The sequence below is a fragment of the Grammomys surdaster genome, unplaced genomic scaffold, assembly GCF_004785775.1.
Source record: "Grammomys surdaster isolate TR1022 unplaced genomic scaffold, NIH_TR_1.0 125979, whole genome shotgun sequence".
Classification (NCBI taxonomy): domain Eukaryota; kingdom Metazoa; phylum Chordata; class Mammalia; order Rodentia; family Muridae; genus Grammomys; species Grammomys surdaster.
Genome location: NW_021620795.1, coordinates 2,174,023 through 2,187,391, shown reverse-complemented (window position 1 = coordinate 2,187,391; position 13,369 = coordinate 2,174,023). Strand labels below are relative to the sequence as shown.

The 13,369-nt window shown below is 46.6% G+C and overlaps 1 protein-coding gene across 1 annotated transcript in view; it reads right to left on the bottom strand.

Moving 5' to 3' along the window:
* Il17rd (interleukin 17 receptor D) overlaps positions 1-13,003 on the bottom strand; it is a 65,457-nt gene extending 52,454 nt beyond the window's left edge. Inside the window, exon 1 of the mRNA XM_028754099.1 lies at positions 12,878-13,003. Within this exon, the coding sequence (XP_028609932.1) occupies positions 12,878-13,003 (126 nt within the window). The remainder of the gene's footprint in view (positions 1-12,877) is intronic.
* Positions 13,004-13,369: the final 366 nt, after the last annotated feature.

The following is a 13,369-nucleotide window of genomic DNA, read 5'->3' as shown; positions in this document are numbered from 1 at the left end:
AAAATCTTAAGGTGATGAAAGTGAAGACATCGGTCAATAGGGGGGAAAAGTACTATCATTTAATATCCCGTTGATTTAGCCCCACCAAGCCAAAGAGGGAAGACTGTTTGTAAGGGGAGAATGCCTGCTTAATCAGCTAAAAATGCATTCATTACCATGCTATTCACTGTGGCTTTCCTGAAATCAGACACTTTTGCCCCTAGACCATAAGATTGAAGCGATTTGAAATGAAAATATTTCCTGTCCAGTGCTTGCCAGTTTCTAGCCCCAGAGTGATATAACAGATGACATCCAGTACAATAAATGCTTTTATTAACCATAAATTTGAGACTGCTTTAGGGATTTGAAGTGTTGGGTTTCATGCTGAAAAAATGTAATGTTATCCACAGACCATCCGTGAGCAACAAAAACAGAGGTGCAGGTTAGGCTGCTTTGATCAAATTATTGCATGAAAAAGAAAAAGTCTTTTGCATGTAAGATAGTAGTTGCATTCAGAGTCTATCTTCAAGGAGCACCACGAGAGCTTAATCATATGTCTGCAAGAGTCTGGGGGCGAATCGTCCTATGTGCAGATGTATGAAGTCACCGGGCTCTGGGAAGCAGAAGGTGGAGCGAAAGGCATTGAAAAGCTCCAACACTAAGATGCTGCTGCTCAGTGCTAGATAACTCTCTTTCATGTTGGGATGCTGGGATGCATAAAGGGCCCACTACCTACTCAGGGCTACCACCACCAGAAGTCTCTCCAGAAATCCCTCCCAGCCGCTCCCAATCAGAACAAACTGATCTGAATCAAACTCGTGTCTTGTAGCAAATGTTGCCTGGGTTTTCTTCATCTAGAGAAAACATGGAACCTTGGGCAGTTGCACGGCCCCAGCTCTCTGACCTCAACACAGAAACAGTTAATTCTGAAATCAAAGCACCCTGCACTCTGGACCTACCAAACCAAACCTGAGGTGGTGTAACCATGGAAACAGGAAGTCTCTCCTGGGACCAGAACAAACTAGGCCCAGCAAAGGCAAGCTAAGCTGCTGCCCCTCCTGAGTGCCCCTCGCATGGCCTTTGTGTTGCTGTACATTCCAGCATAGGGGTCCTGGGCATCCCACAGGACCGCGCTTGTACTCCATCCTTGTCAGCATTCGAATAGCCACTGCTTTCTGGCCTTTCACTGTCAGGCCACTAAGAAGACTGAAGACTTGGTGCCAGAAAAGGAAAGTGAAAAGCAAAGTTGAACCTCTGAGGTCCATTCTCTGGATACTGAATGTCCCACTATTACATCTCCACATGACATTTCATGGCCAGCAGGGGAGGAGGCCCAGTCCTGCAAGCTGAACAAACGCCAGGCACATAGGCCTCCCTGAGCCCTCACAGTCCCCCTGGACTTATGAATAAAAGATGGGGGTTTTGTCTGTCGTTTCCCTGGTACCCTGTAAGAATAACAACTTGTCGCTTTTTTGACGTTTTAACTTACTTTGAAAAATTACCAATATTAACTTTATAGGTCTTGGCCCTTAAGTCTGTGAGGTACAAACACCCGAAAGAAAAGCCATGTAATTAGGCAGGAGATAGAAATTCAAGTTACACTAAAGGAGCTGTGTGAAGGAGACTCTAATAACTCAGGCAAAAGCACTCACGGCACTCAAAAAGGCTGGAAACTGACTCTGAGGACGTGTTTTGAGTGAACTGGGCTTGCTGGAAACAGAGTTCAGTGTTTTCTTAGCACAAAGAAATGGCAGAATTTTGGTGTGAAGAAGCACTCAGCCGTGAACTTGCTGGAGCCAAACAGGGGTATTCAAGAGTTGTTCCTGGTCTCAGAAGGCAACATCTATCACCATTCGCAACAAGCCCCGGGACTGACAGAAACCTAGTGCGCTCGAGAAAGAGTGCTGATACTTTCCAGAGAGCACAGGAAAGGGTTTGTTACAGGAGAGCTCAGGACACCCTCTACTTCCTTTAGACCTTCAATAAAGTAAAATAGAAGCCCTAACAGAAAACATTACATATTTTAAGACAATGAAAACCCTAACTGCTAGAAAGACCTCTAACTGTAACAATTCTTATTTACAAACAAATAAATTTTTGCTTATGCCTGAGAAAGGTCCCGTATCTATTAACAGTTGATATCTATAAGCGAAGGCTGGAAAGCCTTGATCATGAGAACAGGAAGAACCTTTTTTACATAAAGGTGACAAAAACAGCCCAAGCCAATGAGTGGCGGAGGCCCAGCGACAAGAGTACCCCCCTTTCCTACTCTGCCCCATCCATCTTCCCAGAGTTGATTTCAGAATACTAAATAGAGGAGAAAGAACACAACAGTGCCCCCCCCCTCTTTACCCCACATACACGTGGCTGGCTGCAGATGCCTACAGATTTATCATCAAAATACTAATATTAAAAAGGAAAATAATTTAACTAAAGGTGGCGGCACACACCTTTAATCCCAACACTTGGGAGGCAGAGGCAGATGGATCTCTAAGTTTAAGGCCAGCCTGGTCTACAGAGTGAGTTCCAGGACAGCCAGGGCTGCACAGAGAAACCCTGTCTTGAAAAACAAGCCAAAAGAAAAGAAAGAAACGAAAAGAAAGGAAAGGAAAAGAATTTAATGTTAATGCAGACAACACCAAATGAATACTTGTATGTTTTTAAATAAAAACACAAACTGGTTTATCATTCACTTAGCTGGGAGTAGTATGTATATAACACACAATTAAGATATTGTTTCTGCTTTTATTTGCTTTTTACATTAGTTTTGTCAAGATTTCTCTGTGTGGTTCAGGCTGGCCTTGAACTTTCCATCCTCCTGCCTAAGGCTCTCTACTTCCAGGATTTTAAAAAGTCATAGGTCACTTGCAAATCCTCTGCCTTTCCTAAAACTCTCCAAGCAATTTATCTCTCTCTTATCAGAATTCCTACTAATTTTAAAAGTCTTTTAGAGCTCTTTAACATCCCCCTCCCCACCTTCTGCCCGAACTCCCCAGCATCATCTATCCTAACCCTTTTAAGTAGGATAAAAGCCAAGGATTACACTAGACCTGGCCAACTCGGAAAAACTATGCACTTAACCACGCACTAAGAAAAAGACAGCTCAGGGGACGGACCGGAAATGCACTCAAGTGAGAAGCGGTGGGGAGTGGAATTCCAGTCTCTCAATGACTTCAAAACCCAAGGGGTGAACAATGAGAGGCTGAGCATCTAGGGCAGCAGGAGGGGTCTGGGCAGTGAGCCCCACCGGGCAGTGCACTGGGAACCCACAGCCACGAAGCAGTCTTTGGCTAGCACGACCAGATGTTGGGTTTTCTTTCTTCTTACTTAATTTTGGTAAAACTCCATGACCTCTTTCTCAAATTAAAAGGCAATGCCTTTTTTTTTTCTTTCTCTTTCTCTTTTTCTTTTTTCCCAAACCACAGGAGCTATCTTTAGCGAAGCCTTCTAAGGATTTCATTAATTCATAACCAGCCAACCAGGACTTTTCCCACAGGCTCCCACAAAAAAGCCTGGGAAGTCACTGATTGCTTGGCTGGATCTGAATATGAGCAGAGGTAAGATCAGAAATATCTAGTTCCTCCCACAGGGAAGTGAGGCATGAAAATCAAAGCTCACAAAAACTCATTACCACAGCTGGCCAGCAAATCCCTCCCCCGGCCCGAAAGGCAAGGAGCACCTCTGATGTTCATGGGCCGTCATCTATGTGACCTCAGAAAAATGAGCCACATTCACAGGAAGGCACGATCAACGACAAAATGAGATCTGAGATCTGTACCTCTTTTATAAAGAACATATTCAGGAGTGAGAGAGCCACTACTAAGGGGGGAAAACCTGAGATTATTTAGTATTTAGTTGGTGCTCAGCAGTAATGGTTTACATTTTTCTCATCCTTGGCACAGGGAATGAGGCACAGTCCCAACACTCCTTTTCTCGAAAGCACCACAAGATGTGGCTCTCCTGTAACAGCACCCCCTACTCAAGTTCAGGCTTGGTGGTGTATAGCTGTACTATCAGGACTCAAGGCTGGACAGTTGAATTTTGAGACATCCTAGGCTACTTAGTGAGTTACAGGCTAGCCTAGGCTGCAAACATGGCGTGGCTGCATTCTCACTAATCTGGAGGGTAGAGACAAGAAGGGAAACTGAGGCAGAACAAGATGCCAGAGTTGCTTCCAAGGTGGCCTGCAAGCAGGGCCTCAGCTACTCTCTTGTCATTAAAATGCTTTGCAAGGGTCACCACAGCCTGAGGAGCAGCGTACCTGTTTCTCTGAAATTAGCAGGATGGTGCAGAAGGAGCAAAGGCTCGGTGCTGCTGGCTCAGAAACCATCCCTGCAATAAGACCATGTTCCTCTTTTGGGGGACAGACTCTGGCATTATGATACGACATAATAACACTTGAGTTGGTTTTTTTTTTTTTTTTTAGTGTTTTTAGGCAGACAAACAAACAAACCAGAAGGAGGAGGGGGAAAGAGGAGGAAAAGGAAGAGGAGGAAGAAGAAGAGGAGGAGAAGGAAGAGGAGGAGGAGGAAGAGGAGGAGGAGGAAGAGGAGGAGGAGGAGGAGGAACAACAACAACAACTCCTGCCTCCAAGCATGTCTTTAGTTAGTTTAGGATACTGAGCAGTTACAATAAACTCTAATCAGGAGAATGTCAGTGCCTCACCCACAGCAAATGTGGATACCCCAGAAGGAGGCCATAAACTGTCACCCAGCAGGGAACACAGGCTGACTGCTCCTACATTTGGCCTTCATTGTACTGCAAAGTTGGGGTGTGTGTGGGGGGGGAAACAGAAATCACCTGGATGGAATAAAATCCCAGGGCAAAGTTTTTAAACCATATGGTCCATCTTAAGAAAATGCACCTTTCACTCAAAGAAAGCCACCCATTCCCCCAACCCCACCTGTGCTCCCCCACCCCCACCGCGCTCCTTCCCATCAACCCTCCCACTCCTGAACAGAGCAGGCCAGCTCAGAGAAGAAATCCGGGGCCACAGCCAGAGTTCTGTAAAGGGTTGCTATTCAACACAGAGGAAAATCTACAAAATGGGCAAAACAGACCCTTGGAAAAACTCTTTTTAGGTTTTAAGAATATAAAGGGTGGACGCATGTGTGCAAGCACGCACCTGTACCAAGCAAGACCTCTACCACTGAACCACCCTACCCTCTGCCATTTCTTTTTAGCTGGGGATGAGTGGGAGTTGTATTTAAGGCTGAATCATTCATGACTTCCAAAAGGTGCATTAGAAGATGTGTTTGTTAATGGGACATGTAAAAATTCGTTTAAACATTTTAATTAGTGATATCTATAAATCTCCATTCCCTTTTCAAAGCTGATACGCTTCAATATTTCATGGCTTTTCTAGTAACTTCAGTGTAATAGTTTTAATGCAAAGCCTCGTGCCAATTAATGTCTTTTAGATGAGATTTAGCACGGTGAAAGGCACAACCTTCTACTGCATTAAACTTCCAACAATAATCACCACTCCCCTGTAAAGCCGTGCCTAACTCTGGCATTTAGCATTGGGCTCACTCTAAAGGAAATGCTCTGTAAACATGCACAGTTGAGGCAGTTTTCATTGACACTATTAAACCAGAAAATTTATAGGCCAACCTCCGTTTCAGAAGAGAATGTCACGTGCGGTTCACATCACATCTTCATTTTGTCATCTACTCTGCTGCGCTTTGTTAAGGACAGATGGTGCCTATTAAGTCCCCCCTTTTAAATGTTGTAGCCTTAATTAGCTATATTCACCTTCCCCCAACATTTCCAAACAAGGAACCAAAGAAAAGGGAGGCCCTTTTTAAATGGAGACTTTGAACAAGGAGTTGTCAATGTTGAAACAGTAGTCTCTGCTAGAGAGTGACTAGTTATTGGTCAGACCCTTCGCACAAGCAGGATCCAGCCAAAGTTTTGATTCTCACTCTTTATTACAGTTTTTAAGTTGTTCTATTTATTAGTTTCCTGACTTATGTTATTAAGTAAACCTTCTTCAAGATAATGCTTGAAAAAGAACTAGAGTGTCTCCCTAGAGATCTTCAAGGTATCATTCAAACTGCAAACTTCTCCCATGGTCTCCCATGTGTACACTGTGTGCACACAAGTACACACAGTGGCAGAGTGACTAGCACAGTGTGACTAGACACTGTGCCCTTCTTAAGCACAATTAAGAAAATCTGCTGAGGGCTGGAGAAATGGTTCAGTGGTTAAGAGCACTGGCTGCTCTTCTAGACCTACCTGGGTTTAATCCCCAACACCCACCTGGCAGTTTACAACTGTATGTAACTCCAGAGGATCAGACACCCTCACACAGACACATATGTAGGCAATACACCAATGCACATAAAATAAAAATAAATAATTATTTTAAAAAAAACTGACCAAGTGTTTTAAAAGTCTGTTGATTGACATGTGTTAACTAGCCATATGGAGATAAAACATGCCCAATTTTAATTTCTAATGTGGGTTTCCCGCATTTAAAAAGGACTCACTTATGCATTTGGGACTTTATGTATGAATTATGTCTATGACTAAATTTTGAGAGCCACAAGGAACTACCTAGTAGATTCCTAGACTTGCCCTAGCCATAATCAGCAGTTAAGGCTATTTTTTTCAGTTGGATCCATCTAGGGCTGGTGTCTTTTCAATCAGCTGGTGGCCCCTGCCGGGTTCTGAGTAGCAGAGGGGAAGTGGCCTGTGGTTAAACAGAGGAAATACCAAGGCATTTTAACAGAGCAAATAGTCTCTTCACTTCCCACCAGGAGAAGCTTCAAAGGCCTGGGCCCAGGGGAGACAATGTGCTGTAGGGCCATCAGTCACCTAATCCTGTGTCAGGACCATCCAGAGCTTCCTGCCAGCCAAAGATAAACAAGGCCCTAAAGGCAGTGAATGCCTCCCACCGGCTAAGCAAGTCTGGCCCCCTTGGAAGCAGAGATAGCTTCAGACTCCCTGAAAGCTGTGACAGTCCACATCTGGGGAAGGTAGAATGGGAAAAGTGCAGATGCCAGAGCAGCAGGAGAGAAGGCTGTCCCAAGTATATATATAGTCCGGTGACCTGCCATGTGTACCTGAGCTATCCCTTCACCCCCAGACCCCAGACCCATAGTCTTACAAATGGCAGGTGGGGCCCCAGCTTCCAGAAGCCTGAAAAGCCATCCATCACCGGCAGGCAAAAGAGGCCGTCGGGAATGAAAGAAGACAATAAAATTGTTGATGGAGTGGCCCCAGCAGCAGCAGACATCTGCTGGGCTGGGCGTGGGGGCATCGAGGGAGGAGGGGTGGGCTGGGGCACCATGAGTGAAAAGTTCAGGGACAGATGAGGGAAAAGGGGCTTGAAAGAAAAAAAAAAAAAACACTCAACACATTTTAAGCCAAATGAAGCATGAAAAATACTCAACTTAAAATAAAGCCTGAAGAAAGCATGGGCCGTTCTTTCCTTTGTAGGGAGGCTGTCAGGTCTGAACTACCGAGACAGATTTGGATCCTGTTCTACTCCCTCAGACAGTTTTCCAGACAAACCCAGCTGTTTGGAGAGGAATCCCAGTGGAAGTGTCATGTGCTCTTCTCTCCCAGGCCTCCTCTCTAAGCCTTAGACCAGAGGACCCCACCCAAGCCAGGATGCCCTGCTTAACTAGCTCTCCAGAAACACAACCCCGGACTCTCCAAACTGCCTCACTACAGGTAGTGTTCTGACAAAGTTGCTGCGTGTCTAAGTCCAGTGAAATAATTTGAAGCCAACGTGACTGGCTTTAAATATTTAGGAATGTATTTTCCCTTCCTCTTCTAATTTCGGAGACCCTGTCACTACAGCAATATGTCTAGCCATTGAGACAGCACCAGAATCATCTTACCCTACGACTTTGTACCAGTGCTAACTCCTGGTTTCTACCATACTCTCATTTAGGTACCACTAACCTTGAACCTTCAATTCCAACAGGTTTCTAAGGCAATTTTGATACCAAAAGCTTCTAGATATATCTTTGAGAAACCACCTTTGGAAAGAAGCAATGCTCTAAACAGTGCTTGCTGGCTGAATCACTGAGTTGGTAATTAACACAATGGACCAGGTACTTCAGGAACTACAGGGCTGGATGGATGAGGGATGGAAAGAGTGGAAGAAAACAAAGGCCAGGCAGGCTCCTAATTAACTAGCAAAACAGGCTGGAAGAAAGCACTGCACTCTTCTCCAAACAGCTCTAAAAGAAATGTGTCAAGCCAAAACTAGAATAATTTTTAACTAAGAATTCTGTAAGGGACACCAGAGCATCTGGAATGCGGTCCACCACAGAACAAGCAGACCTGATATGGGGCTTGGGAGCCATGAACTGCAAGTGAATGGAAACGCATCCAATTCGGAATCAAATAAACAAGCCTGGGCTCTCAGCCAGGGAGAATTCTTGGATTGGACTTTTATCAGGGAACTAAATTTTAACCAGCTGGAAACGCCCCCCCTCCATACACACACCCCAGTACCATCCTATTCTTTTCTACCTTTAGAGATGAAATATTTGCCTTAAATGGGAAACTTGTTCTTCATTGTAAAGACAGTGCCAGCATAGTTTCCGAATTGCTGAGGACACTCTTTATGGGGAAGACGTTTAGAAATGGGTAGCTCAGACACAATAGACCAGGAAATATGTACCCTACTATCTAGGGTAGGAGACAAGAAACAGCTCACAGGAAAAGCTACTAAACAGGGATTTGTGAAAATGGATTTTTTAGGGTTTTGGTTTGTTTGTTTATTTGTTCACTTGTCTGCTTGCTTTTAAAGATAGGATGTCATTATGTAATAATTTGTATTAGCCCAGAATTTACCATCTGGCCTCTAAGCTGGTCTTGAACTCTTGATCCTCCTGCTCTGCCTCCCAAGTGTTTAGAGGTATGGACCAACAAGCCTGGCTTTGGAATTCCTTCTTCTTAACAAGACAGTGGGGGAAGTTTGGGAACCTCTCAGCACAAGGCATTGACAAATTAAGGCACAAAGTTATCCATCACAGACAGGACAAATTTGCTATCAAAAAGTAAGAGTTGGGGCTAGAGAGAGGATTCAGTGAGTACAAGCACTTTTTGTGCAGGGAAGAAGACCTGAGCTCCAATCTCTACCACCCCAATAAAAAAGTCAAACATGGCCACCCATACTTGTGTGGCTATACCTCGAACACTGTGAGTGACTGTGGAAGGCAGAGACAGAAGGATCACAGACACTTGCTGGTTATCAGCCTAGACCCAGGGTCAGTGAGAGACTTTGTGTGCAGGGAGTAAAACAAAGTAATAGAACAGGTCACCTGACATCCCCCCACCTCTGCTTGAGTGCACACCTGCACAACCCAATCCAGTAAATCAATGAAATAAAACACACACATTGAAAAAAAAAAAAAATCAAGGTAATGGGAAAAAGTGGAGCCAGTGTCATTGTGTGGGCCAGTCCCTCTAGAAGCTTCATAAATTGTAACTCCTTTGAAAAAACAGTATCATTCAAAGCACAACTTCACCTGACAAAGACTATGAGGCTTTTTTTTCCCTATAAGTAGTTGAGGAAGTGTGCCCACAGATCATTTCTAAAACACTGAGCTGTGTCCGAGATGCTATCGTTCCTTAATTACCCCATGAGGCATAGGGAGGTTGTGAAACCTGACCACTTAAACCAGGCCAGTGCACCGCTCTGAGAGCAGCTCTCCTGGGAAAATAGCCAGTCCTCCAGTGGCCTGGGTTTCTCCATGTCCCCTGGAGATTAAGGGAGCATTCACCCATTTGTTCTCCAGCATCCAGGCCTTCCCCTTCCTCCAGGCTTCAAGGTGCAAGGTTCTAAGAGAAACTCAGACCCCAGGATACCCACGTCTGTTCATATCACATATATAACTTACCTTCACTCTTGTTTGTTTGAGGTAGGATACAAATGTGCACAAATGTGCATATTCTTGGTTGGCCTAGAACTCAATATGTAGGGCTAGGTGGTCTTGAACTCACAGAGATCGGCCTACCTCTACCTGAGTGCTGCTGGTACTAAAGGCTACAACTACAAGCCTTCTTACCGTCTAGCAATGGGGAATGACCCCAGACCCTGGAGGATGCTGGGCAAGCGCTCTGCCAACGGCTACAATTCTAATGCTGCCTCCCAGCCTTTTCTTGGCTTGCTTCCTTTTATTTATTTTTCTTTTCTTTCTTTCTTTTTTCTTTTTTTTTTTAACTCACAGCTATCCTCCTGCCTCAGGCTTTGACCCTTATTCTATATATTTATACAGACCCAACTAGACTGTAAGTGACACTTCAGAGTTAAGGTCAACATCCACAGGCTTAGTACCAGACCTGGTTAGAGAAGCAGATATGACTCAGATATCCAAGATTCTGAACAGTAGTACCTTCTGGAACCCCAAGACAAAGCAAGCTCTGGGACATCTTAATTATTGAGGTGGTGACAAGGAGTGCTTCCTGCAAGAAGCCACACTGGAGCTAAGACACTAGAAAGATAAAAAGCAAGGAGATGATGTTTTTCCCAAGATTTAAAGGTGGCTGTAGCCAGGATCATTGCTTTCAGGGGTCACAGCCTGTGCTAAGGCCTACTACAGATAAGACACAGCACTCAGAAGCCCAGTGCTAAGATCTCTTCTACTGCTGGGCACTACCACTACCCCCTGGGAGACTGAACCCAGATTTCAGTCACACCACACACATACTCTACCACTGAGCTATGTCACCAATACTCGTTTTATGTTCTTTTTTTTTTTTTTTTTTTGAGACAGTCTCTCTAAGTTGCTCAAGCTAGCCCTGACACTCATTCTTTAGCTAGGCAGGCCCAAAACCATTGATCCTGCTGCCCCACCCACCTGGGTAGCAGGGATTGCAGCGCTAGCCTTGACTCCCTTGAGTCTTCAAATCGTTTAATATAGGATTTTACAGAAAGATTACAGAGTCTACATGTCCTCAACCAAGATTTATTGGGCTTCTGGCTTTGTGGCCACCAAGGAAACAAAACACATAAAACTGGAGAGCACCACAGTAAGGGGCCTGAATGTAAAGCATTGTGGGAGGGCTTCCCTAAAGAGGCATCCCAAGAGCTGTATGTAAAGCCAAGCAGAGAGCTCCCAAGGCAGAAGAGAATCAAGCACACCCTGGCAGTGTGAAAGGAATCAGAAACTGGGTAACAGGGAGGGAGGGACAAAAAAGATGGTTGTGTAATGAGGAGGGGAAGCAGGGACTACTCTCACAGGTAGGTACCAAGCAGGCAATTACAGAAGGAACTGAACCATGGGAAAGCACCTGGAATCCAGGATAAGGTCCAGAACCTCCCAGGCTCATCCAGGAATGGGGTAATGACTAAAGGAAAGGACTGTAGGCACGGAGCCGGAGCTGTTAAGATCACCCTCAAGAGGACAGGAATGTCAGTGGCCCTGATGGACCACAACATGGAGGGGGTGGGGGTTGGGGTGGGGGGTGTCATATCCAGGGATACATTCCTAACAAACACAAACACTGCTTTGGCTTTTTCAGAGACCACTATAGACCCAATATTAACACTTTACAAGTGGTATGTATTCTAGACTATTACAGAAAGGCAGGAACTGCCGATAAGCAGTCCAGATCTGAAATCTTCTATAAATTGATAGGTTAACGTTGAGATCACCGTAAAGAAATCTGGAATCTGTTAAAACTAACAGTGATGTTTTACTGCAATGGAACATAATAAGACATGGTGAGGCTTTACTTAAACGGGAAGAAACCACAGTGTTCACGGAGCGTAAAAGAACCATAGCTGCCTGGTTCATACCTGGTTTTCTGAACCGTGATTCCCTCTAAAAGTAAGCCAAGTATCCCTCAGAGGTGTCATGTCCTGGGTCTTGTCTGTACTGAGACTGTTAAAGATTTTTCCATGGAAAAATGTAACTCAACGTTGGTCTAAGCAAACTGCCCCAATGTATCCGATGTATCCCTGCGCCCTGGGGAAATTAGTAACAACACGCCCACCCCCTCTTCCTTCTCTCTAGGTGAGGAAACAAGCTCCTGGAGGCCTGAGTGTAAAGCCTGTGTGCTCACAATAGGGTTGAAGGTGTGAGTGGCCTGATTTGCAGCGCCCGCGTCTCTGTGGGAGGTTCAAAGTCCGCAAACCAGGGGACCGCAATAACTAGACATCATCAAAGGAACACCTCAGCTCTGGGAAGAAGGCTTCTAAGCCCCCAGAGAAAGTATGGAAGCCACCATGGTCTCAACTTTGACCTGGCGGAGCGGACAAACTTTTGCTGCCCTTTGGTCACAAAAACATCAACTTAAGCTGGGACGTGGGGGTAGGGGTAGGGTGGGGGACCATTAGCCAGACGAAAGGCTGAAATGGAAGCAGCGTTTCTCAAAAAGTTAGGAATCGGCGATTGGGTAGAAGTTGGGTGACGGCGCTGCCTAAAAGAAACAAAGCGACTGCGAAAAAGGGGGTGCATCCTTCCCTAGCACTCCAAGTCCCCTTCCCTGGCTACCCTGAGCCCTTGCAGAGCTGTGGACCGGAGGTCCAGGGCAAGAACCCCACACCGACTCCGAAGCGCACTGGTCCTGCCGACTGCCCGGAAGATCCCAATCCGGGACGCGCAGCCCCCGGGCAGAGGGCCGGGAACAAAGGGTGGGGCGCACGGCCCCCGCCTCTCCGCCCAGCCACCCGCCCTCCGGAGTCGGACCCCTGCCAGCGGCCGCGCCTCATTAACAACACAAAGCCAGGGGTCGGCGGCCCCTTTCATCCCGGGACCTGCAGACGCGCGCCCGGGGATCCAGACGCGGGATGGGCTGGAGGAGCTGAGAACCCCGTTGCTCGCAGATCCAGCGTCCAGCGATCCCTCTGCCCCGGCTCGCCTGCGCGCGAGCACCTGTGCGCGCGACGCGCCCCCAGGTAACCTGGAACCCGGAGAAGCCTTCGCCTTACCCTCCAGCCACAGGTGTCGGCGCTCCTCGCGCGGCCTGAGCCGCCCGCGGCCACTGCCAGCTGCGAGCCATTGAGGCAGGCGTTGACAGTGAAGAAGAAGGAGCAGAGCTGCAGCCACGGGGCCATGGCCGTACGCTCGCCCAGCCGGGCCCGTCTCCGCTAGGTTGCAGCCTGCAGCTCGCTCTCTAGCCCCGAGTGGGCGGTGGCAGCGGCGGCCCAGGTTGGCAGGCCCTCACCGAGCATGCGCTGCCCGGTTTCGCCCCGCCTCCTTCCTCCAGGTCCCGCCTTCAATCTCAGTTTTCCGTCCTGGCCCTGCCCCTGTGGCCGGGCCCTTCTATTTTGGCCCTGCCCCGCTGCCCCGGAGACTCTGAGTTTAACCGGAGGTTGGCACAGCAGGAGGTTAAGCACTCAGGGATTTTTTTTTTTTTTAAATCCAAAGGATTTGTGGAAATGACTTCTCCACGCAAAAACTTGGGGCGACTCGAAGAATAT